Here is a 27,845-nt window from a genome sequence, read left to right as displayed (position 1 = left end):
AAGTGACACACCGCAACTGAAGAACTTGACTTTATCCCCTTCGCCCAAGTAGTAGAGGTCACAAAGTACGGCATCCCTGCAATCGCAAGGTACAGCATCGCACTCCACTTAAGAATCATTGAGCTTGAATGGTGTTGTCTGATTGTTAGAAGGATTCATCTTACTCGCTTGGCAATGGTTGTCACAATGAACTACCGATCTTGGACGTTTTCCCATTTTATATGCTGGCTAATATCAGCGTGTACGTACGCTTCTGGAACACGATTTGAAAGACTTTTTTCAAAGGAAGACTGACGATATGGTGTGTGGCAAAACGTACACTCTTGTGAGGCTGGTAGTTGGTCACTTTAAAATATCTATCCTCTCCAGTCTACAAGGATTCATTCATTACCCCAAAGATCACCAAATGACTGGTGCGATAATTGGGAGTCAATCCTTTCACTTTACACTCCGTATGCACTTCTCGTTGTGGGTCGCGGTATTCGTAACCGTAATTTTTGGGGCCACCACTAACAAAGCTAATCTTGTCGTTGGCGTGGTCGTCCTTCCAGGCTCCTAAATGGTCTCCTTCGATAACGCGATGAAGTTGACCCAGACGATCGATGTAAATGCAATTGTCTGTGTCCAAATAAAGCACACGATCTCCAAATTGGTGTAAAGCTTCGCATAGTTTTGAGTGAGCATGGGCTGTCACGAATGCTACAAAGATGATATTTCCAAATTCGTCAGCTTCTGCAAACTTTAATTCTTCGTAATTGACTCAGACCAAGTTCTCACAAAGGACGTCCACGTGTTTCATGCATTTGGTTTTGTCGTGAATCATCTGGAAGTAGCGTAAAGGATCAGACAAATACTTGGGTAAATACGGCCGTTGTGCCATTTTACCCCACAAGCTTTCAAGATCACTTTGACAAACAATCGCCTTCCTTCGTTTTTCTCAATATGGTCAAAAGTAATTCATTCCTCTCCCAGTATTTCTCTTTGAATTTCTATTGGTCTTCGGGAGTCTGGCACCAGGAAGGATATCCGCTAGCTTCTTGTTTTAGTTTCAAAAGAGCATCCACGTAGTCTGCGAAAATGTCATTCTGTGTTTGCTCACCCTTATGGTATTTTTCTGTCTTGGGAAAGTGTTAAATTTCGTGCCATTCTAATAGTTGGTACCCCAAGTCCACAGCTATAAACAATTCCTCACTGACCCACCTTCCCGTTAAGGCGCATTGGTTCTGGGTGTACCGACAAGATCGGTCTTGGTTACACGTTTCGGAACAAGTACGGCACAAGGGATACATCAGTTTCCGCTTGACAATGGTAAGGTAAAACGGGATGGTACAAGTTCGTGGGAGGCAAGACTTTATATTTAATCAATCGTTCATATTGTCGAATGTTGTCCAGGTCGATGTGTTCCGTCAGCAATTTCGGTTGCTCTCCGGAAAATTGTCAGTATTTGTACACATTATTACGAGCACACGTCTAAGTATTTGATTTCTTCTCCTTTCTGCTCGTCGGCTTGATACAGCAAACAGGTGACATTCGTCCGTCCTCCGTACAAACTGTTTGGCTGTTTCAGTGGGTCCACCAACTTGTAACTTTCCACAATGCGTTTAAACTCAGGATCAGTTTTCAAGCGGTGACCGAACTTGTGTTCCCACATTTCCACCACTTGGTATTCTTGCTGTTCTAACTTCAAGCACTGTTGACAAGTGGCCTGGTACAAGTCTTCATGTATTTTTTGTGTCAGATTGAGGGTAGCAGATGGGACATCCTTGAAATAAGCAACCGTTATTAAATTCGTAAACGATCTCAGCGTTTTCTAAATCCTAGCCGTCTAGCCGTCTACCGAATAGGTTCCAATGGCCTTTTTCCCTCCACCGTTTCGGGCATGTAGGACACATTTGTCTTCCTTGTCGCACCGAATATTGACGTTTGACAAAATTGGTCGTTTGAGGACTTATGACAGCAGCCAATGTGTTTTTCGGGCATGAATGGTTTGCCGTACACTAATTAACACGCTTTGCCATTGGTGCAACCTTCTTTCAAAGAATCAATCCATCTGTATTCCACGAACAGTTTTCAAAATTGTCCACATCACGCCGTAAAATGACCACTTCGGAACGAGAATATTTCAACTTGTCTTCCTGAAAGTCGAAGGAGTCCGAGGGATGAGTGTGGTAGCAATCTTAGAAAACTTCTCGTTGTTACGTACGTATGTTGTGAGGGTCGTAGTAGTGAGCATCAGGCAAATGGGACAGAACGGCGTGTTGACTGGCGTTGGTATTAAAAATGTGCGGAAATAGCCTTTGGTTATTTCTGTCATTCCAAACAATTTAGGCACTTGACTCAAAGGCATGACCAAGCAACTCATCGACTAAGCTCCACTGGGCGAAATCGGCCAGCGTGATCGGTCACCAAAAGATTTGTTACACGTTCTCCTGGAATAATGTTGCAGTGAGGGCAATGATTAAAGAGAGGCTCTTGGATGAACATTCTCGATGAGCCACACAGAAATTAGGATTGTGAATACCGGTCTCTTTTGCATGCATTCGTAATTGAAAAAAATGAAATTGACTTTCTTCTGGTCATCTTCTTCTTCATGTTTGAAATGGTATTTTGGAATGAAGCATTCGTGTTCCAAGTCCACGATTTGGTGACAAATGTGATATCGCTTCCTTTCTCAACATACGTGAGCCTTGGCATTATTGGTACACATGCCTTGTCCACAAGTAGGACAAAATCTCAGGAGTTAACAAGCACTTTTTTGTTGTGACCCATCCGTCTTCATATGTTGTTGGTAACATGTAGGGTTCACAACAATGAACTCTTTCTTGTCCTTTGTCAAGACATGATTTAGAGGCCAAATATCCCTCACATTTCGATCCACATTGCTTGTGTTTCTCTTGACTGTTATAGCCATATTTACATTTCTCACAATAATATTTGTATCCCAGGAATACGGTGATACTGGTGATGGCATCGAAATTTTCATCGTGATGACAGACGTGAATGTATTTTCCGTCTTTGAAATCTTTGCCTTGAAACAACAGATGTCCACGCACTTCTTGAGTGTACACTTTGAAGGTGTCGTGTGAAGCCAAGACGTCTTGCAATTTTGGCATTTCAGGAATGCCACAGGGGGTGTCTTTAGATATCATCGCTTGCTGTACCAGGAGTTCTGCTTCTCTTCGTTGTTTGGCTCGGTCCGATCGTTGAATGGTTTTACAGGCTCTTTTCCATTCTTCAGTGTCGTTCTTATAGATATACGTTCATCCCACCACGATGGTACGGGCTAAACACATCTGGTGTTGAGGTATGTTGATAAGGACGAGGCTTCGCTTGATGCTACGAAGGTCGTCCACCAATAACACCTTTTTGCGTCCCGCCCCTTTGGGAAGAGAAACGTGAGTCATATGCAGTGTCACTTTTCCATCGGTGATGTGAAACTTGTTGTTGGATTGCTGTTTATGTTGAATCTTGTTGATGACTTTGGAAGGTGTAAATTCTGACGTCCTGCTAAACTTGATCCAAATTGGGACTTCAGACTGTCGTGATGAATGGAAATTGTGAAGCGATCGTCTTCTTTGGCTCGACATCGCCGTTTCAGTGTGGTTAACAAAGAATCCCATACTTCGGTGATGAACTCTTTTGCATTCTCCAGAGGTAGGTCGGATTTGAAATCTTTAAACTTTACAGTGTACGTGTAGGCCGTGTTTCTAAATTTTCTAGAATAGCGCTTTACCGTCTCTCGAATGGGGTAGTAATTTTTAGGGTTTAGACGTGGTGGACTTTTGTTTGTTGTAGACTCTCTGTACCTAGATGCTGGCTCAATCGTGTCATCTTCAATAACGGTGGCATGGATTTGAACCAAGACTTCAGTTGCTGCGAGAGGAGATAAGTCACGTTTCTGCCTCTTACTTTCTTATTTCTCCACAAAATGATGCGTTCGTTTCATCTTTACTGCAAAAAGTCAAATGACTACATTTGAAATGCCGTGGACCCTAATACCATGTCAGGACTGTGCCTTCCCTATATAATGGGGCAGTGTCTTCCCTCCCAGTATTCATTTCACTCTCAAGCCCAACAGAAAGATGGAAGAGCCAACACGGATCGAACTTCTGGTCAAAGCTTTGCGAGGTGTCATACGAAGGTTTTCTTTCTTCCGAGATAAATTTCAAGATACTTGCTATATTTGTCAGATGAAAAGGCATTGGTGTACATACTGCCCTAAGAAACAACAGGATCATGAGGAAGAGAGCGGTTCAGAATAGGAAGAAGAACCCCGACAGGTCCGCAAAGAGAAGAACGAAAAGAAAAGAAGTCGAGGTCAGTGTGAGAAAGAAAAAGACGAGAAACCTGTGACAGTGCAGAAATTCAAAAAAAAAACCGAGACAGTGAAATGACACAAAAGAAGATAATAAACTTTTTAAAGTGTTGTGTTGTGACATCGGATTGTAAAATTTGTACCAGAATAGACAAAACAGGTAAAACGTGTCTCTCAGTTTCGATTTTTTAGAATTAAGACCTACACTCACACATTCAAACACGTTTATCATAGGGTTTTATTTGATTTGAGAAAAATCAATGTCATCTGTTTTTGAGAGCGGTGGGTGATCCTGAAAAGGACCGTTGGCTGTTTGTTCTTTTACAACACACTCAGGAAGGTGCAGTAATCAGCCTTAACTGTCTTATCTCTTTGCCACGGCCAAGGCCTACTGTTAGACATGCTCCTGTCGATGATTTGGTAAAAATCACTTGTGTGGGTATCTCCGGCGTAGTTGACGTGTGAACAGGGTTGGGTTTTTTGACTGTGGAAGGTCTTTTTCTCTTGCGTCGTAATAAAGACGACTGATACATTTCTTTCGGACTCCTTAACTATGCCAAAATGTCTAAGATTAACGTCACTGTTTGACTTTCACCGTCCTCATTCTGTCCTAGACCTTGTTTCTTCTCCGCTTCTTCTTCTTTCTGTCCCTTCTCGACGTTGCTTTTGAAAGAGAAAAGTTTGTTCTGCTTCTTTCTGCTGTGGCAAGAACGCCTCCAATTCTTCTTTCTATCTCTATTTAAAATTATATATGTGTGGTAAGGAAGGCGAAGGTGGCGATGGTGTTGGTACCGGAACAAATTCTTGCAACAAAGAGAGAAAATCCACTAAATCCCAATTCAAAAATCGGTCTCTTCTGGAAGTAGGACCATGTTGACGTTGGTAGCAGGTGCTATGCTATCACTTCTCGTCTCCATAGCCGGTGCACCTCAATTCATGGTCTTTTTAGTTTCTGTCATGTTCTAACTCTGTCGCATTGATTCACAGCACAGAAACGCTTGCGCACCAATATAGGGAATGTCATGTCACAGGCAGCTGTCTTCGGATTCGAAGACAGATTCTGCACTGTGACTGATTTTTGTAACCCGTATTGCGATTGGTGAAAAATTCAATCCGTTTCCATCCGCTCTTCTACTATAAATAACCGAGGTTCACTTCATTCCCTTCACCTGTTCTCGTCACAAGATGCGGAATTACGTATCCTATCGTCGATGCTGGATTATCCCCTATATGTCAGATCCTCATGGGCTGTCACCCATATGATTGACACAGCCCTTTGGAAACGAAGGATCTATGTGGAGAGGCAAGGGTCTCTGAAGAGAGTCTTAACCTACCGTCCAGAAGTCAGAAGAGGTTTGATGACGAGAAGAAGATCCGTACGATTCCCTCTATGTTAACGGTATGATGTTAACAAAACACACAAAGGTCCTTTTCATGTCCACTCATATATTTCGAAAAGATATCTATTCTCTCTTGCATAATTTTTTTTAACTCGATTATATATTATATATGGGATAGATCTATGTTCATAAATATATTTATGTGTCTTATGCCTATGTCTATGTCCCACCAGTCCCGACCCGCCAAGCGTTAAATCCAGTTCGATGTCCCGCTCCGTCAAGCGTTATTATTATTATTATAGCTTCACTGCTGAACCAGCTAATCTTACCGACTTTGGAGGTGCAGGAAATAACGTTATATTTTTCCCACTTTCGCTGTTTGCTGGTTGGTCCCAATTGAGGTCAGCCCTTTGCAACATTGTTGCCAATGTCCAGTCCTGTGACGTCACCCATCCGTTCCATTTCCCCTGTCGCTATATCAGCCCGATACATTTTGTCGCAATACCGCCCCAATATTCACCATTTTTAAATTCCCCTTGTCGCTATTAGTGACCCAAGGGAGGGGGTTGACTGAGATTTCCACGGTCGCTATTAATTTTGCCGCTATAGTGGCCCACAACCTTTTGATTGTGATTTCCATTTTCGCTATGGTGGCCCATTTCACTACTAGCATAGACATTTCAGAATTTCACTCCTAGCATACCTGCGAATTTAAATAATTTGGAAATGCGATAGCGATCTCTTTATATGGCTAGAGCATTGCCTGTTTGAACTTTACATTCTTAACTTCAGGAACATGCATTTGCCATGACTCCTACATTGAGAAAGATTGTTCAGTGTCTCTGCACGACTATCCTGCAGTAGATGATACCTATGCTGGTGGACTGTGTAAAAAGGATATGGATTTGTGCTGCGGAGAATTACCAATATACGGATCTCGTTTTGTACAGGGCAGAACTAGACAAAAGGTGGAAGGGTTTCAGGTTAGTTTCAAATAAAAAGGATATTTCGTTTGAATTGTACATATATGCATTTGCAGCAAATATTACTGCTTAACAGTAATATGTTATAATATAGACATGAGAATGGTAATTGAAACTAGTTGAAAGATGAAACAACAAGATTTTGTCATCAAATATCTCCATGATAAAATCATTTTAACTGCTTGCTCTGTTATACTCTTGCACATACAAATGGGGTTTCTTCATTCTAAGTATTAGATTAAAACACATAATAATAATAAAAATAATGATAAGGACTTTGCATAGCGACTAATCTTTAGAAGCTCTAAGAGCCTTACAACATTAAACAACATCTATAACATAAGAAACATATAATGATATTATTACAAAAAAACAAATACCATGAAATTAAAATACATAAACAACATGCTGAAAATATTTAAGGTAGGGAACATTATTAGGTCTTTAAGTTTGTTGTTGCAGTCGAAATAAGTGAGTTCTAATAGCACTCTTGAATGTTATCTCTGTGTCTTTGTATGTAAGTTCAGTGGGTAATTCATTCCACGTTGCTGGGCCCTGGTATGCAAAAGAACGTTGTCCATATGACTTTCGTAGTAAGAATAATGAGTATACGACTGTCAGAAGAGGAGCGTAAGCATCTTGCTGGTGTGTACGCATGGGTGAGGTCGGATAGCTATGTTGGACTGGAGTCCGTCAGTGAAACGTAACACAGAGAACAAATTTTGTGTTTGATTCTGGATCGAATGGATAGCCAGTGTATGGTACAGAGCAGCGGGTGTGTGTGCTCTGATCGTGGTACTCTAAGTATGATCCCAGAAGTTGTGTTTTGAACTTTTTGAAGTTTCTGAAGTAGATATTAAGATGAACCTGACAGAATTGAGTTACAATAGTCCAGTCTTGAAAGTACTAATGAACATACAAGCGTTTTATTGACATCAGCTGAAAGATATTTGCGAATGGAACTTATACGTCTCAGCTCAAGATATGCAACCTTGCATATGTTCATAACATGTTGGTGCAACGTGAAAGTACTGTCCAGAGTGAAACCTAGGTTCCGTACCGACCGTGTGAATTTAATGTTGGTGTTGCTGATATTTATTGTCTATAGGATGTGGTTAAGAAATTCTTTGTGTTGTGATCAGAATGGCCTCAGTTTTATCATCATTGATCTGCAGCTTGTTACATGTCATCCATGATTTCACATCAGTAATGCACCTCTCTACACCATGGATGGTAGCATCTCCTTCAGTTGGGTGGCTAGATTTGCACATTTGGGTGTCGTCAGCGTACAATTGGAGAGACACTGAGTGATGATCTATGACACGTGAGAGCGTCTGAGTGTATAGAATGAAGAGAACAGGAACACCACAACATAGATTAATTGGGCTGCAGTGTATTTCATTTGCAGACACAATTTGTGTCCTGTTGACCAAGTAGGACTTGAACCAAAGTAAGGCTGTATCATGAATGCCAAATACTTGCTGGAGACGGTGAAGTAATATATCATGGTCTATTGTGTCTAATGCTGCAGACAAATCAAGGAAGGTGAGAACTGTAATATTTCCTCTATCCAAAGCAGAGAGACTGTGATTAACTACTTTTAGAAGAGTAGTTTCAATACTGTGGCAAGGGCGATATGCAGATTGTACATTGCTAAAAAGACTGTTTGAATTCAGATGAGATACAAACTGGGATACAACAACCTTTTCTAAGTTTTTCTTTATGAATGGGTGATTAGAAACTGGGCGGTAGTTCTTTAAATCGTTATGGTCGAGTGTTGGTGTCTTCAGCAGAGGGTTTACAATGGCAGTTTTGAACCATGATGGGAATTCCCCTGATGAGAGAGAGGTATTAATAACATCAGTTAATGAAGGCAATACTGGATCTAAGCACTCAAGCAGCAGTGATGTTGGAATTGGATTAAGTTCACATGACTTTGGTACACTCTTCATCACGAATGTACGTACTAAATCCATAGAGACAGGTTCAAATGATGCTAATGGTTGCCGCTGAAATTCTTTATCCCAACTCTATGGTGATGAGTCAATTGAAACTATGTTGTGAAGCTTATCTCTAATGGTTTGTACTTTGTCACGGAAGAAATTTGCAAGATAGTTGGAAGTTGTGTACATTTGTTCTTTGACATTCGCTTGTTAGTAATCTCGAAGAGCTCTTTGCAGCTCGAACTTTCCATGATCTTAGTACTGCAGTGGGCTGATTTTGCTGCATGGACTATGTCTGTGACGTTCATCTTAGCGGCTTCATAAATTTGCTTATGAATAGTGAGTCTGGTGGAAAGCCAAAGCCTCTCAGCTTTACGGCGGTCTCTTTTAGCAGTGCGAAGCAGGTCCCTAACACTGATTTACCATGGAGAACACTTTTGAATTGATACTCTGCACTTGGTGGCTGAGGCATGTTTGTCGAGCAATAAACTCAGGCAGTTATCGAGTTGTTCTGCTGTAGGAGGTAGGCAAGTTGTTAGGTTTGCTTGGATGTCATGCATTAGCTTGGTTCTATTTATTATACAGGGGTTTCTCTTAGTAGCAAATATGGGTGGAGGGTTAGGGACTGATACGTCAAGATGGCATATATTGGATACCAGGGACGAACATAGAATATTATCATCAGGTCTATGATGAATCCAGTCTAAAATGTGACCATGTTTATGGGTGGGTTGGTTAACCGACTGTTTGAGGCTTAAATCATTAATCGACTCTAGACGTTTTGATGTGTTTGGGTTTCCGGGACAGACAAAGTGAAAGTTGAAATCTCCAAGAATAATCAGGTTGCCACCTATTGAATTTCCATACTCCAGGAGATTCTGAACTGCTCCGAAATGAGAGATTCGGTCAGCTTGTGTATTCCACTAGGAGAAGGGCGGTATAGACGGAACAAATGGACTGACCTTTGTTCCAGTGTAAATGTGGTTTGAACTAGTTCAAACGATGTGTGGTATAAATTGAAAATTGTGGTGTGGTTAAGACGTTTGATCATGGGGTTCTTTGTGATGACAGCAATTCCACCTCCGCGAGAATGGCGGGGGAACCACTTGATGGAGTAAACGATGGGTGTTAGATCCGCGCACTTGGGTTCATCGCCTGATGTTTTAGCCATGTTTCTGTCAGGTAAAAGAAGTCGATATTCTGATTGTTGATAACATTAACTATTTCTGTGTGCTTTTCCGGTTGTCTGACTGATTGGGCATTGAATAATGCAATACAGAGGTATATCTTGTAAAGCTGACACAAAGGTTGACGATTTAATAGGGATTATTTGAATTAGGGTATCTAAATTAACGATGAATTTTTAAATTGCTGAGCCGGAACGGGCATAAGGGAGATAACTGGAAGTTTCTTTTTTCGCTTCTGTTTACATTTAAGTAATGATGAATGTAGTTCGAGTTCGTTTAGTCTAGAGCACAATGTAGTGTGGAGAGCCAAGGAGTGGTCATTTAAAGCAATTAATAAGGGTCCATCATAGCATAAACGGGTTGACTGGCGAGTATCACGTGATGGCGCTTTGTTCAACAATAAAGGAAGTTGTAGCAGTGGAGCAAGACAGCTGAGAAAAAGTCTAATTTTACTCGTTTCCAAAACAAGGAGATGAAGAAACACATAGAAACTGAACAGCCAATGCATGATTAGCACAATAACGTAGACGAAGACAGACATTTATCATGCAAAACGGCACAAAAAAACAGAACACCTGCTTCAAGCCGGTTAAGCGATAGCGGCCATCTTGTTTGCCATAGTTTCAAGGACTCAATACCCGCATTGAACGACGTGCTTTAGGCATATTGTAGTTAAAAGAACGGTCTTTGTGGATGATAACAGCAACCTTAATATAAATGTAAATATTTTGTCACTATTTATCAAATTAACGTTAATATTTCTTATTTATCATTTGTATTTGACAATAGTTATTGTGTTCACAAAATTAACTTTTATAAAGAGTCCCATAATGATGATACAAACCTTTGCTAATGCTATTTATTCGTGGCCAAGGAGAGATCCAAATGTAATGTTGTTGTGGGAAATGCTATTATACATCTCTTAAATATCTCATGTACATTTGTACAGTAATATATTTTACAGATTGATGTAAACGACACATTTCAAGTTGTGGAAACAATTGAAACAAACATTACTGTTTATAATCCGTTTCAAGCTGAGATGATTGTTCCATGTCCTCTTCGAAAGCGTCGATCAACGGATGTTGATAATGCCATATTTGTACGGGGAACACGAGTGTCGTTAACAAATGATGGAACCAACTATGGATCAATGCAATATTTCTATATATATGATCCCAACTGTCAAGGCGTTTCCAAAAATGCAACTAAATACAATTTTTATATCTTGGTGAGTAACTCCCATCACAAAACACTTCCTACGGACCAACTTTTTCTATATGTATTTCTGTCACTTTCTCGTGATTATTGAGGGCTACATTTTATTGTATGTAATTATATGACTGTACTTACTTCATTATTTACTGCTTCGTACAACTACATATCTTAGTATATATTTAAAGAACACATTGTTAAAGAACAAGGGTGGGTGTATTTTCTGACATGTTGACACTTTTCTTTGCAGGCGTGTAACAGATTCAGCTTTAAACCTTAAACATAAAAAGGAAATAGTAATGTGTTACTTAGATGTTGCTGTTACAATGCAAAAGAAACTCGTGGAGTTTTAAAGATTTAATAAAGAATGAAAAAATTTGTGGCTAAGAATAAACAGAAAAGGACATTGCGTCAGGGAATTCATAACTACTGTATATATCTATAATAAGCACGATTAGACCGCATGTGCGATGTATAATGATTATTATTGGTTTTTCATTGACAAACTAAACTTTTTCAGGATCGGCTGGGTTCTAATATTATAATTCATTGTCTGAGTATATTTCCTACGGAAATTTCACATTAAAAAATAATGCAGTAAGACTTTTGATTGAGATTACAATCTTCATTTCCCCAGAGTATTATCAGATGTAAAATGTTATCTGGTGATTAAATGTATGATAGATTTAGCATATGTTCAAGGTATTTGCTTAATGAATGCATACGTGCCTACCTGAGAAACTGATATATCTTCAATTTTTATTCACGTGCTGGTTATCTGTAATCCAGGCGTTCAGCTGAGCAACAGATTTCCTAATTTAGTGTAACTTTAGTACTCAATCATAATTGACAAAGGTGTGGGCATTCAAAGATCTATATTCTGAATTTTGTAGCACTTTTCGCTATGTTACTTGCACATAATTCTTTGTAATGTTCCCCTGATTTTCGCAAAAGTTTCGATAATTGCTTAAGTTTAGAAATATCTCATGTTTATAATAGTTACAAAAAGAAGAAGAGAAAATAAGATTAAATATGACACGTAATGATAATGTTTTTCTCATTTTTCTGCTGTGTGTCTGCTATGTTGGTATGTTTTTTAATTTAAAACACTAACTGTCAGGTAAAATTGTGATTTTATTTCTTTATTGATTAAACTAATTTTTATTTCTGGATTAAATATTGAACTGGTGTGAAATTTCTTTTAAGGACGGAAAGTGTTTTATCAACAACGAATGCTACTCTGAAAACCAAAGGAACCCGTCGGATAGCTGTGAAATGTGTCAGCCTTTAGTCAATCCCTATTTCTGGACAAGAGGTATATTTTTAAATTTGTGTGATTCGTATCATTCAAAAACTTGTTTTTCATTTTCAAAAAACAGTTGTTTATTAGATGCAATTTTCTATGTGATATAGATCATTGTCTAAATATGTTATGTTAATTTCGGACACTTATTTTTTTGATTGAGCAATGCATTCATGATTGCGGTTCCTCTGAATCGTTCTCCTTAAACAAGCTTTTGAGGGACTTAATCAGAGTTTCAGTTCCTCTCCTTTCAGGTATTATTTGCTGCTCAGAGACAGTTTGCAAAGTTAGGTGACGATAGGTAGATATATAGATCGATATATATATATATATATAGATAGATATATACATACATACATACAGACAGACAGACAGACAGACATACACAAACACACATACGTACATACATACATACATACATACTGTGTGTTTGTGTGCGTGTGATACCTGTTCTAGTATTTCTTAATACTTCTGTTTGTAGTATCTACTTTATGTGTGGACTGTGTTTTCACTATTTATCTTTTTCTCCTATCTTTTCTCTTTAATTGTTTCCTTGACTGTTTCTTCTGGTTTAATTTGCTTCTTTTTTGAAGGCTTTGGATCTTTTTGGTTGTGTGTGTTACCCTGTGCCTCGATTTTCTCTCTGATCGAAACTTTCTTTTACCATAATTCTTTTCTGACAAGGGCGTCAACAGGAGTTCTGTTTCTTCCTTTTTGGGTTTCTTTAAATATCACTTTATTCATTCTGTTTTTTTTTTTTTTTTTTTTTTGGGGAAGACAAAAAGATTGCTCCTCTGCATTTGCACATGTGTTTATTTTTCTGTTATTTTTTCTTTCTCTTTCTATTCCTCTCCTTTCTTCTCTTTGTCCTTCTCTTCTTGTATCTGGTTAATTTTGACGTGGGTCATGTGGTACCAGAGTTTTTGCACTCTCAGTAACAAGATACATATGTTATACTAGCTTTACGTTGTTCTTTTTCAGCTTCCATGACTCCATATTTTCCTTGGTATCTTCCGTGCGTTGCTATTTTGCGGTATTGTGTCTTTTTGGGTGTTTAATTTCTGATTGAATCTTGTCACAATGGCTTCTAATGGGATTTCAAAATGCATGCCTGTAATATGTCATTCATCCGTTTTGTGCTTGATCTTTCTGATTATATGTGGCGTTTCCACTATCATAACTTTTTCCCTCCTATTTCCATGGACCAGTACAACAGTAACAGTTTTGCTTTTTTGGAGTGTAAAATGTTTACTCTGTCTTTTCCATTTATTTAGGGCAAATGCTTCTTCTTTACGAAGTATACTTCCAGGGCTGCCAGAAGTTTTATCATTGTAATACCTGCCGTTAGACTGGATGCGTGAAGAATCAATCGCTTTTGTTTCTTCTGGTATTTTAGAAGCTAAAAACACTGGCCTTCCTCTGAATGTATCTTCTGAGTAGTGAATCAATAGTTCAGAACGGGTTGAAAGAGTTTCAGTTAAAGGCCACAGCATATTATCTACTTTATGAGGAACTTCAATATGATATAGTCTTTATGATACTGTATGTAAGCACATGGAGATTTCTTTCTGATCGGACTTTGTGTGAGGAATATTTCTCGCTCAATTTTTCTTAACTTTGTGAATTCCATTTGTTTCTTTCTTTTCGTTCTTCCTTTTAGTGAGAAGGCTATTAATACAAACGTCCTTTGTTGCTCTGTAAAATGTTGGGGTTCCTTTTAAAGAAGGTAGACTTGCTCTCGATTTGCTGGTACAAGCTATATTTCTTAAATCAACGTTTCCGAAGAAAGAAACAATGTTCGTCTCAAGAATGAGTTTGAGATAAAGTTTGAATATGTACGAGTCGCAAGCTAAGAAATATCTTCACAAAAGTGGAAAGAAAACAAATCAGAGAAATTTCTACAAAGATTTTTCAAGAGCAAAAAAGTGCATTTATAAATTCGTTGCTTTTATATTGATTTTAAAGGTAAAGTAGTGCAGCTTAGAATGAATTTTCTTACAACCATATTATGACATATATTCATATTAACTGAGAAAATATTATGTAACTGGCACATTTTGAATAATACCAAGCACGTAGAGTTCCTCGTTAGGAAATAAAATGTGCTCCGTTATTTTCGTACGTAGCGTAACAAATTTACCATTGCCATCTTGAACTCGCGCTCGTCAGTGAATGGCAGATACCCGAAAAAATTGATGGCACTATTTCGGTGATCTACATTTTTGTATAAGTATCTACTCGATTGTGTTCACCAAAATTGATGACGTATAACACAACCACTACCACTACCAAACCGAGCAACAGGTCAACAACGGTGAGTACGAATCTAGTTCTGTTTCTGATCCCTTCACCATTTTGCTTCTTAGTTTGAGAAGAAACATTTTAATGCAATTATAACTGACTTTTATAATCATATTTAAATAGCTTTGGTGATAAGATAATGATTTAAATCAATATACTTTGTAAAGTATTGTCAAAAGACCATTGATACTTAATGCCTTTTATGGATGCATGTGAGATTTCAGTTACATAAGAGAGTGTTGTAAAGTTACAGAAGTGAATGTTCTTTACCTGTTGTAAAGCAAAACAAAATAAGAGATCAAAAGTACGTAATATCTAACAACTACATATCATAGCATCAAATGGAAGAGATAAAAGTGGCTTTACTAACTAACTAACTAACTATATATATATATATATGATTGTGTGTGTGTGTGTCTTTGATCTCCTTCTCCATGTGATACCTTAAAGACACAGGGAATTCGTGTACACTTTACCTGGGAGTAGGAACGGCGTTGAAATATGTATTAAAATCTGCAAATAGAGTAGAAGATCCAGGTCCAAAATAACGTGCAAAAGATCAGAACCTCGGTGTGTTAATTTGTGACTGTTCAGTAGCACTATATTCATAAAAGTTTGAATCATGAATACATCGGTTCCAAACGTTTACATATCAAAATTCATTACCTAGATAACCGGCCCATATTAATGTGTAATGGTGAAGATACACACCCTCTAATAAACTCAGCGTAGATGTCCCCGACTGAAGAATCAGCTTGCTGTTTAGCTCAAGTCCAGAGTGACCTTGAACAAGTACACAAGAAGTGAAGCCTGAAGACAACTAAGCTCACCAATCTCAGTAACGAGGCAGACAATAAAGAGGGTAATTGTGTATTTGTGTCATGCATATCAAGTTTTGATACAAAGTGCAAGGGGTTTCATATTTGACACCCATTCAAATATGTTTATGTAAGTTGTGTTTTGCACCAGTTATTGAATTTATACTTCCACTGAAAGACGATTTGTTTTACCAAAAAGTGTATAATCGAACTGTGTTACTTTTGGTAGCCTCTCACCTCAAATTAAACCCCACATCATTTGATAAAGGAAGACTTAGTACTTAGTACTGGTACATAGAAGATATAGAGACCACTTCTTGTATATGGTTGCCTTTCATTGCACCAAATATAATACATGTAATCTATTTTATCTTCATACTCACAGGCTACTTCTTTTATAAGTTACAAAAATGGTTTCCTTATGAGATAGGAATGGAGGCATTTGTTGACGTCGGGCTATTGATTCAGCAGTTCAAACAACAATTTTACAAAATACATGCAATGATGTAAATAAATCCTTGTGGTCCAATTTTAAAATCATGTGAATATAAATTAACTAGCATGAGTTCATATATAGGTAAAAGTGATCCCTACAAGTGACCAAATATTTAACATTATTCCGATCCATTTACCCGTTACAAAATTTAAATAAAAATTAATAATTTGTATAAATAATGCAAAACTATTTTTAAAAAAGCCATGCCATCTTAATTTGGAGTCTAGCGATTAGACCTGACTAAATAGCCTGGTTCTGTTACAATAACGAGGAAAAATATATCACCTGTACAAATTCATAAAGCTATTTAGTTCTTGCAAATTAATGACTACACGTTTATGTTTCTGTTTTGAGCTTGATGCATGTCTTAAGGCGTATTTATAAACCTACAAATATATTAAGACATTACTTTATATGTACTATCATGGTAAACAGCATGATTTAAAGAATCCTAAAATGTCTAACTTGAGCAGAATTCAGAGTTACCTATGAATGCATTTGATAATTTGGGAATAACTTTAATTATCCAGGCTGCTGGGCATTCAGTGTTTCCGCCTTTGAACAGGTCATTACCGTAAATGATTTCTGCAAAGAGAATTGTAACTGATGCAATGAAAAGGTTGAAACTTCTTTAACTGTCTAAAGGAACCTTTGTGTATTCCTTGAGCACATGAGTTCCGAAGCATTCAGAGATTCTGTTCACAAAATTTATCACAACAAAACTGTACTGATGTGCCAATATACATGAATGAATAATGTTGATAGGCTAGAAGTCTTGATGTATCACAATAATACAATCAAAAATGGCTTTAAATGAATTCAGAAAGATTCCAAAATAGTTGATTAGTCCTAAATTATATGAGTAACTTCTAATTCCAATGAATCATTGAATATATCTCCTCAAACAATAATTGAGCAAAACAGATGTTTAAGGCGACAATATCAGTTCTGTTATTTGGCACTTTATATAGAAGAAATAAAATATAATTTCAGTACAAGAATGATGGTCAAATATTAATTTCCAGAACATTCCATTTGTTAACAAGGTCGGGCCCTTTTACAGCTAACCAGTCTTAAATGCGGTGAGCCAAATTGTCCATGGAAAACCCATGACCTAAACTCAAATTTCACAAAATTCCACAAAATTCATCAACATAATTAAAGTTTACACCTTCAAAGGCAAAATGTCACAAAAACATGTTAAATCAAATGGACCTCATGTCAAAGTGAAACCCAGAATGGACCAAATTACCTATATAATATGTTGGTTATTAAATTACCCTTATAATCTATAATAACACAAATGAATGCACATTATGGGCAGACATACCAATACCTGGAGCTGAATATCGTAACATAAAATATACTTAATATCGATTCCAACTCTGACGGAAATGTTATTGCTGATATCAAAATAAACCCTTTGTGCAATTTGAACCCCATATTGATCCATGTTTATTTTAAGGTGGATTCTGGTGACGTCAGACAACTAAAATTGGAACAAGTGGATATTCCTATTACTTCTCAATTATATTGTTTTACATTTTAGAAATAGCTTATTACATTTAAATCAATTTTCAGGATTTTCAAGTTCTAATCCTGTATGAGGCTGGTCCTGTCTTTGCCAGTGTGCATAAATGGAATATTCTATTTCTTGATGATGAGGATGATCGGATGAACGTCAATAGATATGCTAACTAGAAGTAGTTCGTACTATGGCAATATGGTAGGCTGCGTTCCGGACGAAAACCTATCATCTCCTTTCGTGACAAATATCCTGATGCTTTTGAACAGTAAACTGGCTTCATTATCTCTAGGCTCGCATGAACTTTGATACTTTCTTGTCTTTAAATATTCCTATATAGACGAATACAAGTGACTTCATTCTTTATTTCGTCATTACCACTTTAATGCATCATATTATAATGCATTCATTCCGATTTTTAACACACTAGGCTATTTATGCCCTATAGCCAATGTGGACTGTAAGGTCAGAAATAATCAATACATGAAGTTTTCACTAACTACAGTATTAGGCTATACTTTGGTTTTAAATTATTACATTTACAGAATATTATGTAAAGCGTAACCTCTCTTAACAGACACCTTCCTATAGCAGACAGTTTCATTGTGTACGTTGATAATGGCAAAACCTAGATACCTTCATTAACGAAATGTAAGTTTGTGGCAGTGAATGATGTGTTTAGTTTATACTAGTTCTCCGGAAACAATCATCATATAGTCTCTCCTTTGTTTCCTAGTTATCCACAACGTCGAGAGACAAACGAGTTTTGCATAAACTCCCTTGTTTAGGTGTGTTTTCTTGTTCTGCAAGGAAATACGGACCATCTGCCACTTATCTTATTGTAAAATCGATGATACCTGTTTTAAAGAGAATTTTATTTTCTTTCTTAGCCTGTGTGACAAATATCCCGCTGCTAATCCATATTGACTTTTCATCCAGTCTTAGAAGCCAATGAACAGTTTTCCAGAGGAGATGATGTTGTGGCCGTTTTAGATCGTACGGATTTAGTTCTGTCTGATGAGCACTACTTGACACAAGATCCATTTTTGATCATCTCTTTAGACTTTTTGTAAACAAATAATCATTATCATGACAGCATTGTCCCTACAACTCCTGGACATGGCCATGAATTCCAAATATCCTTAATAATGTGCTTCAATCCCTATAGTTTTGAAAGTCCTATGCAACTATGATTGGATCTAATAGATAGACTTGCAAAATGACATACCTAATACAAAGTTTCATTACTTATATACATATTAATATAATTCCAACCCCTTGATGTCCAATTGGGATCATGATGTACAAACACCATATGAAAGTATTTATGTTGCTGTACTGAAAAAATAAGTGACACTATCCGTCCTTGTTTGTTTCAAATTACATCTCTACCACTTTGTATAATGTGATCCAAAGAAGTTAGCTAATGATGTAGAGAAGAGGCGTTTATGACAATCTCATGACCTAGTACACTAGGATGTGGTGATGGAAAAATCCAAGATCAGCAGTACTTCAACGATCATCGAGAAGATGTATATTTTAACATGTGCCACAGATAATCTGTTTACAGAAAAATATAACTGTTAAACAATCATTACTGATGGTAAATTTTGCATATATCCAGTCATATTTTCTGTGGTGTTTATTAATACAAAGTATCGCGTAATTGTATTATTTATTATACCTAAACTCATCAACATCTTCAGAATAAGAAACATTGTAGCTGATATAACGTATCCAGATCTACAGACTGCTAACTTATTTAGAGTCTGAAAAGGTAAAATTATACAGTACATATTTGTTGAGTTGAGAACAAAAATATTTAAATCAGTGTTAAAATTGTGTTGTTTAAATACCAAACAATGTTTAAAATACTGAAATGGCAATCCTGAAATTTAAGCTGTACTCTGCTTTGTTTATACAACTTTTGTCCAAACGATCATGTGCCAAGGATTTTAGCACTTTGGTGTCATTCTTTGTATCAAGCCAAGGCTTTGTCTGATGTGTATTCTCTGATAAGGCTTCATGCAGGCATATGTTAATGACTTGGTTATGTCAGAGGATCCACTCATGTGTGTTAGTGATGTATGACACTGCTCCAGATACTCTGACAGATTGCCACAATTAGTATATAAACCGCCTAATTCTGGCTTTTTTTTGTCTGTATGACTTTGAAATGACCTTTCAATACACTGTACGATAGATAGTTTTATATCATCATGGCAAAAGCGACATGGTAGATTAGGCTAATGTTTAACGGAGCAGGATTGTATTTTTGCAAAGGATCAATGTTCCTTCAATATTCAACATTACTCTGTTATTGAAAGTAACTTACTTCTCATAGACTTCATATTTACAAGATTCGGTGACATACGAACATTGATAAAATACAAATTAACAGAAATCATAAGATAAGAATTATGGATTTCATAGCAAATATTATTTCGTTATACAGTAGTACACGTGTTCATTTATCTGTTTAAAATACAAGGGCAGAAATCTCACCAAAAACTGTTTATAGTATTTTTCAGTCTTGCATAAAAACCACGAATGGTTCATGTGTCATGATGATAAACACGTGGGTTCCAGCAATTAACTTCTTCAGCTGTATGAAACATGTAACGTAATACATATAATGTAATTTGGAAATGTGGATCCCAATAATTAACTGAAGACGCACCAGACATTTTGTGCAGTATGTATGATATAACATACTTGGAGAATACATTTTAAAGTTAGGTTCCACTGTCTAATTACTTATCTCTTTATCTCTACATTAGCATCCAAATTATTTAACATGATCATGATCAAGATTAATTCTGTCTACATTTAAGTTTTAGATTTAGATAAAGATAACTTGCCACTGAAGTAAAATGGCCAATCCATGCGTACGAGCTTAAGAGTATTTTGGCCATTGATTTGTTCAAGTAAATTTGTTCAGGAACAAGTATGTTTCTTCATTTGCTGTTTCGTAGGTTGCTTGATATTTTAACAGCCCTTTAAACACTGTATTGGCTCTATCATACTGAGGAAATCAAAGATAAATGCATTTCCTAAGGTAGCTCACCCAGGCTTTTAAATACACTTTCTGTGCAAAGGTTGTTAAATATTTAGTTGTCAGCGTTAACAAATCTACACGTTTGCACAGTAAGCTAAGTAATAAAAGTACATATAATAATTTCGATGTTTAATGAACTTCATACCGAGAACATGACATATATGAGCAATGATGAAAACGAAACATGTCATTCATGTCATTCACCATGACAATCATTTAATTATGATCATTGCAATAAATTAATGGAGTTTAAGAAGCTATTCAAATTGATATTTAATTATACTTATCAATAGTAATCAAAATTTATACAATCTGTTCCAATCATTTCTACACCTGAAACATAAAGGAAATTGTCTTCTATAGATAGAATTCATATGAGGTATATATACACGACAACTCTATGTTGTCCCAGTATTTTTTTATAAAAATTTTCTTGTATGTGCATTCATCATGAAATGAGTGATAAGATGAGAGGGGAGTGTTAACAGAGTTTTCACGTGGGATATAGTTACAAAAATGAAACTGCTTAAAGAAAGCATTTGTGATGAAGCGTGTGTGAGAGGATAACAACACTAAGGAGGAAAGAAAGTCACTCACTTTGCATGGGACCTGTGCAGCCCCAAAATATAGGATTGAAGCAGAAGTTCAAGATATATAGTAATCACCGTTCCTCTAAGTACCAGTTAACCAGTAGTGACAGATATCAGGGAAGGAATGGGTGTGGAAAACAGTTGTGTCTACTCGTTTAGGTAGTACATTATGCTGGAAATTAACTTAAAATAAATTTTATCATTTAGCATTTGTTGGAATTGATACCTTCCTAGTTCAATAGCCTACACTTGAGATAATCAAAATGTCTTGGTTTTCTCTGTATATCGCACAAGGACTGGTCCAGGTGTTGATATGAAGCATGTTGATGTACTGGCCATTTGTTGCTTGGGTACATCCTTTACTACATTTTTTGTAATTCCGTAACTGAAAAAATGTAACAAATCTTCATTTATATTATCAACTATACCTTAAAGCTGCTTCTTTTTCTGTATAAGGCAAGTGAAGACTTAGAACTGAAATGCTTAATTGTGGCAAGAATACCGTTAAGCTCCCGTGAATGCAGCTCAAAATAATAACTTATAACATAGCAATGGCATAAAAATGGCAACCTGCTGGCAGTACACCTTGTCACCATTAAAATATCCTTGCCTTTCATGACTAGAGATCTGTTGGTAATTGTTATTTCAATGCTTTATAACAAATTTACCAGTAGTTGAAAAATGTACAATAAATCTTAGCATCAAGTCTATCCTAAACTTATGAGATCTAGACAACCTTATGAACAATTCAACACAAAGCATGTATTATTTGTTCTACAAGTTTACATGTACAGGTAATTATGTTTCAGCATACACAATGTGCTTGTCCCATTATTCCAATGTGTGTGTGTGTGTGTGTGTGCGTGTATATGTGTGTGTGCTCGTGTGTGACTGTTTGTGTGTGTGTGAGAGAGAATCTAGATTAGGAACAGTTGTATATGTATCTAAGTTCTCTAAGATAATTTAAAGCACCTGTCTCACGAAGGTAATGGAGATGTATACAAATGACCGTTCTGAGCACACTGTGAGCACCCCGTCTTTATCCACCACTCAACGCAGTCATTGAGTAAAATGCAAGGCAAAGTAAATCCTTGTCCAATGATACTAATAACAAAACTGCTTTCAGACACAGAAACAAGATATGTGACAAGTGGAGAAAACTTTATATTGTTATGGTTATTTAATTTGCATTGTTTGTTATCTTTTGTGTATCTAATTTTATGCTATTTTAATTTAACATTGAATGTTGGACTTACTCTTGTCCAAAAATTAAGCTTATTTTGTATTTGATCTGAATTATTGATTTTTTATTTTGGTTTTAAACAACTAATACATAGCTAAAATATGCTCTATGTGTATGGTTTTAATATTAGGATAATTAATAGAAGTAAACATGTTTATTGGGGTCTGGGTCTAAGTTATTGATATTTCCCTTTATTTTACCTGGCGTAAATGACATATTCCAGGTTCCACCTTATAATTTTAGTAATTGATTTCTAATTATAATTCAGATTTTTATTTGCAGACATTATGAACCTTTTAAAAGGTTATTTTCATTAGATAATATTTTTGCTCGTTGTTACCTGAGGTAATGCAAAATATATACTCTTGCTACAGAAAAAAGTCGTGGCTTAAGATCATGCAGAATCATTAGTGTATCATTATTGTGTTCAGAAGTACAACTGGATTGAAAATGTTTAATCCAATTACTTAATTAAGTGATTTTCTTTTCCCTTGTAAATAGAGAGTGTTCATAACAAATACCATTCTCGGATAGAGATATTCACTGGGATTTATACTGTATTCAAACTTGGAATTATACTACTGTGTTTTAACAAAAGACTGCTGGTACAAGAACAAAATACTGGCCGCCACAAGCACATCAACACGCTTGGCGTTGGACTTAATCTACATTTAAGCTAAAGTTTATTCAGAACTTATATTTATAGGATTTTTTTTCTGTCATTATATGATTATTTTGGGATTTAATTCGCAATACATTATGTTCTTATCTCCTTTTTACTTTATATTCTAAAGAAATAATTTTTGGTAGAATCTTACAAAGCTAACCGCTTTTCACTCTTTTCTGTTACCTAGTTTAAGAGCAAAGATTCCTAACAGAAACTTGAGCGCTCGTCCTTGGGATACGACGTTTGCTAAAATATTTTAGAAAACTTAGTCCTGAAATTGAAATTCAATTTCTTTAAGAATTCCCTAAATCCCAGGTATATATATCTCATTTTAGAAATGTTCCATAAAACCAACAAGCCTTTATAAGGTCATCTAAAGAGGAGATTTTTTATTACCAATCTAACCTAGGAACAGTTAGACTACTTGAAAAAGAGTGAATATACTTCAGCTTACCATAAAGTTGATATTTCACGGGCAAAGTCTTCTTTAGAAAGAACCATACAATAATTTGGTCTAATATTTGGTGGAAGTAAAATTGGATAGAAATAGAAAGAGGACAATCTATTGCAATTAGATAGGTAGGAACGATAATAAATTGCAGTGACAGAAAGAGTAGAGAGAGTGAAATGCAGAACAAGAAAGAAGAACAACAAATGCATGTGCAAATGCAGAAAGAAGAAAGAGAGTGATAAAGAGCCAGAAAAAAGGAAGAATCGGAATTCCAATTTAGATTAAAAGAACTAGAGCTGGCAAGTGAAAAGGAATCCTCCACTTTACACACAATTTCAGATTTATATGTTACCAAGAATGTTTGCTTAGAACCTCTTTTCAAAGAAAGGGAAGTCGCTAGATATGTTCCATATGTTGAAATGGACAAAATATCATAGCACTCTGCTATTACAAAGTGCAGTTTGGCAAAGCTCGTGATATTTTACACCTCTCTGTTAGTACAGCAAAGTGCTGATTATGATCTGGCTAAGGAATGCATTTCGAATGGTTATGACTTGGTACAGGAGGCTTAACGAAAAACGTTTAGAACTATAAAAAGAAAACTGGTCAAACCCATGTTGAAGAGTTCAAGTCCCGTGTTCACAATAACCTTAAGACTTTTCTTGATGAACAGAAGGTCGAAAGTTTAGAAAACGCTGTTCATACAGCTGACAAATATTCCATAGCTCATAACGTTTATTTCATCAGTTAGTCTTCCACTCAGTAGTCTTCTGGTAAACAAATCGATTTCAGCCAAATACGAGCACTTGCAAATTTCAAACTGACAATAAAATCTTTTAGAAATAAATTTTCTGATAAGACAGATCAGAAGTCCTTATATGTTCCTGTATGCACCTATTTCGTATTGCTACCAATTGAAAAATAAGCAACGGAATCAAGATAGACCTATTGCAAATGCTTTAATTTCTAATAGGTTGTTGTTGTTGTTGTAGGGTTTAACGCCATGTTTCAGCACACGATAGGCTATACATGGCGGCCAGTATTAATGGTGGAGGAAGAACCCGGGAAAACCCCGGAAAGAACCATCTACCCACGAGAAGCTACTGGCTAGCTTTCTCACATACCCACACTGGCCGAATACGAGACTCGAACCCACGCAGATAGAGGTGAGATGGCAGTGATCAGTAACGGACAGCGCTTTAGACCACTCGGGCACTCGGGGCACCTTCTAATAGGTAAAGATGACAGTTCATTATTGAAAGCAATACATTGTTTTGTCATATAAATCCTATTAAAAAATTAAGGGACAAAGGAGCTTCTCAGTCTTTTCTTATCAGATACTTTGCCTTTTTCTTGGAAACGACACATGGAAGGCTACTTAGAGACAATTCAAAATTTGTGGACAGACTCAAGATGAAAATTTAACTATTAATTTATTGAAAAGTGAGTTTTCTCGTGCTTCTTTTACATTCCTAGGACATATCGTTGGGCATGGACAAGTAAACCTATTGATACTTAAAAGATGTTGCATTTATTATAAACACGCACGTTCTATTTCTGTGTCAAATGATGATTCTTAAGATTTATGTAGAATAAGAAACACACCCATTTATATATGTATGTCTAAATATTTTCCTGTTCAGATGTCTTCTCCTACAAGGTCCGTCTTACTATGATCATCGCGATATCATCAACCTATGTTATTAAACATATGGATATAAAGAATGTACACATGTTATGTAAATTGACCAGATATTGATATTAAATTTTCTTTGAACTTTTTCGCCATATGTAACATTATGATTATGATTATTATCACTATTGATTTCAGAATGTCCCAGTAGCAAGACTGTTGTATTATCCTCTGCTGACAATTCAGTTATCATAGTAGCAGTAGCAGTTACATCGGGGATAGTAGTGATTATCATCGCTACAATAATTATCGCAAGGTGCTGCATGCTCAAGAAAAGTCGGTACGTCTGAATAAAAGAAAACAACTGATATGACTTTGCTGAAAACAAAACACATATGAGACGGTCTTTAGAAATAAATACAAATATGTCTTTTACCAAACGAATGCAAATCTACAAGTGTTAATTATGAAAAATTCATTCTTGTTTCTATAATGGTAGACAGTCTGTCATTTTTAAGGATATCTGGATACAATGTCAGAAATTTATTTCAATCAATAACTGATATGACTTTAAATACCCATTCTGTTTACTTACTTGAATGCTTCCTGTGACATCATATATACTGAAACTAATGACATGTGTTATCCTTCTAAGACAATACACTGATAGTTGTTGTAGCAATGGTTACAAAGGGCAGTCGGTTGTTATAATTGATTTAGTAATTCAGAACACCTTCTTTCTAGGGGTCTATATTAAGTTGTTTCGAAACATAACACAGTTATCAAACTAATATAAAAATATTATCTTGAATCATTAATATGACATCATATCTTATATGTGTTGAAACGTATAGTCAGCCAATTATTGATCTGCCACTTCTAATGTATATTGCAGTCGTCCATAGCTTGTATCATTTTCATTTGTATATGTGTTTGTTTCAGTATTGACGAGTGTAGTTCACAACAGTCGGGAACGACGATGCCGCATAGGAAAAAGTTAAATATAGAGGCTGGTCAGAATAACACTTATGAAATGTCGCTTCCATCAGAAGAACAAATATATGCCAGTCTTAAACCATGCAAAGGAAAACCTGGTACTCCAGGTGCTATATCACTGAAGCTACGATAAAATACTGTCGATTTCCGGACAGGCGTATCACCATACATGATTACAGCGAGGATATAGTCATCGACACTCTGATCAAGCAGGAAGACAATATTCATATTATTGAAAAAAGCTATAACCAGCACAATGAATGTCACTGTGATTTTCATTTTTATTTATTCATTAATGAATTACCCTTGACAATATAAATGGTTTTTATCTGAGTCTGCATAAACATTAAGATTTTAATTTTCTTCCTGAAATTGTCTGATACTACAATAAAAGCAGAATTAAAATTTCAAAATCTTGCAACACGATGGTATCTATAAGGATTTTTGCTCATCTTCCCTATTATTGTTGTTAGCATTATTATTATTATTATTATTATTGCAGTTAACATCGTAAAAGTTTGGATGTGTTACCTGCAATGAAACTTAATACAGATTAAACTTAATTACCTATTTAATCCAGAATACTAACTTTCAGACCTTTTAATGAAATCCTGCTGCTTATACTTGGTAATTTACATGTACTGGGCCTTTAATCAAGTTGCAAGCGAGGAAAGTAAGCTATTGTTTTCATGTATTCGTTGTGTCTACGAATACCGCAACACAATAAGTGATTGCATGGCTGTGAATCAAATTTCGAGGGAAAAATTTAAAGAAAATAAACTAAAGCCAAAATACACATTTTGAAAGTTTTCTTACGGTTCAACATAAAGTATTATAATTTTATATTTATTACTATTGATTGCGGGTATTCAATTCGCATCAATAAACACTGTATATGCCATTCTTAAATATATTTTCCAATATTTCAGAATATATTTTATATTCAATTATTTTATGATCATTTTGTGATATATCTGAATTTGAATCACTAGTATATATGGATATAATATGATGAAATATTTTACAAGTATATATGTGATGCAAATACTTTTATTACCTGCACTGTTAAATTTATCATCTCTTAATATGTTAGATTTATTCACCCTTCTGAAGATTTAAAGTCTATGTAAACATCGTAGTTGATATTTTATATTTCTGAAGGCAAGCATGTCCTTTCGTTTGCACATAAACGTTTGTCAGACTGGTAATGATGGTTGCTTTTTATGGACCCTTAGTGAATAACATTATTTAACGCACCTTCTCTATACAATCAACTGAACCTACAAATGTTTTCTGTTGCAGTGTTCATGGCAAGGGGAAATTAGGAAATAACATCCATAAATCCTCATTGAACTATGTTTCGATTGTAACGTGACTCTGTTGTTGTGGTAAACACATTTATTTCTACTTCGTATGCACGTCTTGAAGCACGTTATATTATAAAATGTTTCTGTCTTGGCATATCGGCTCAAAGTACCTTCATTTAAACATCTCCTGAATTTACTGTACGCATTTGTCGCCTGGTTTTGTTTCAAACGCAAAACAAGCAGTAGGATATATACGGATTTTGGGCCACTTAACCTTTGACCTCTCTCCACTCTTGTGACCTTCAACTCTAGTCTCTCACCTTTATTCTCTGTCACCGACCCACACAATTCTACTACAAACTGGGACTCTGACATTCAAAATGCTATGAAATCGTCTGTGTCACTTGTCCTGAAATCAGATGTAATTAACAGTTTTACAAAAAGACGTAGGATCATAACATTTTATCAAAGAAT

The 27,845-nt window shown here is 36.1% G+C and overlaps 1 protein-coding gene across 1 annotated transcript in view; it reads left to right on the top strand.

Moving 5' to 3' along the window:
• LOC149779710 (von Willebrand factor D and EGF domain-containing protein-like) overlaps nucleotides 1–27,272 on the top strand; it is a 55,519-nt gene extending 28,247 nt beyond the window's left edge. Inside the window, exons 17-21 of the mRNA XM_089940563.1 lie at nucleotides 6,448–6,638; nucleotides 10,733–10,999; nucleotides 12,190–12,298; nucleotides 25,267–25,408; nucleotides 26,011–27,272. Of these exons, the coding sequence (XP_089796689.1) occupies nucleotides 6,448–6,638; nucleotides 10,733–10,999; nucleotides 12,190–12,298; nucleotides 25,267–25,408; nucleotides 26,011–26,197 (896 nt within the window). The 3' untranslated portion in view covers nucleotides 26,198–27,272. The remainder of the gene's footprint in view (nucleotides 1–6,447; nucleotides 6,639–10,732; nucleotides 11,000–12,189; nucleotides 12,299–25,266; nucleotides 25,409–26,010) is intronic.
• The last annotated feature ends 573 nt before the right edge of the window (nucleotides 27,273–27,845 follow it).

This window comes from Sinohyriopsis cumingii, chromosome 17 (genome assembly GCF_028554795.1).
Source record: "Sinohyriopsis cumingii isolate HCF-2022 chromosome 17, ASM2855479v2, whole genome shotgun sequence".
Lineage (NCBI taxonomy): Eukaryota > Metazoa > Mollusca > Bivalvia > Unionida > Unionidae > Sinohyriopsis > Sinohyriopsis cumingii.
This window is presented reverse-complemented; position numbering and strand designations above follow the sequence as displayed.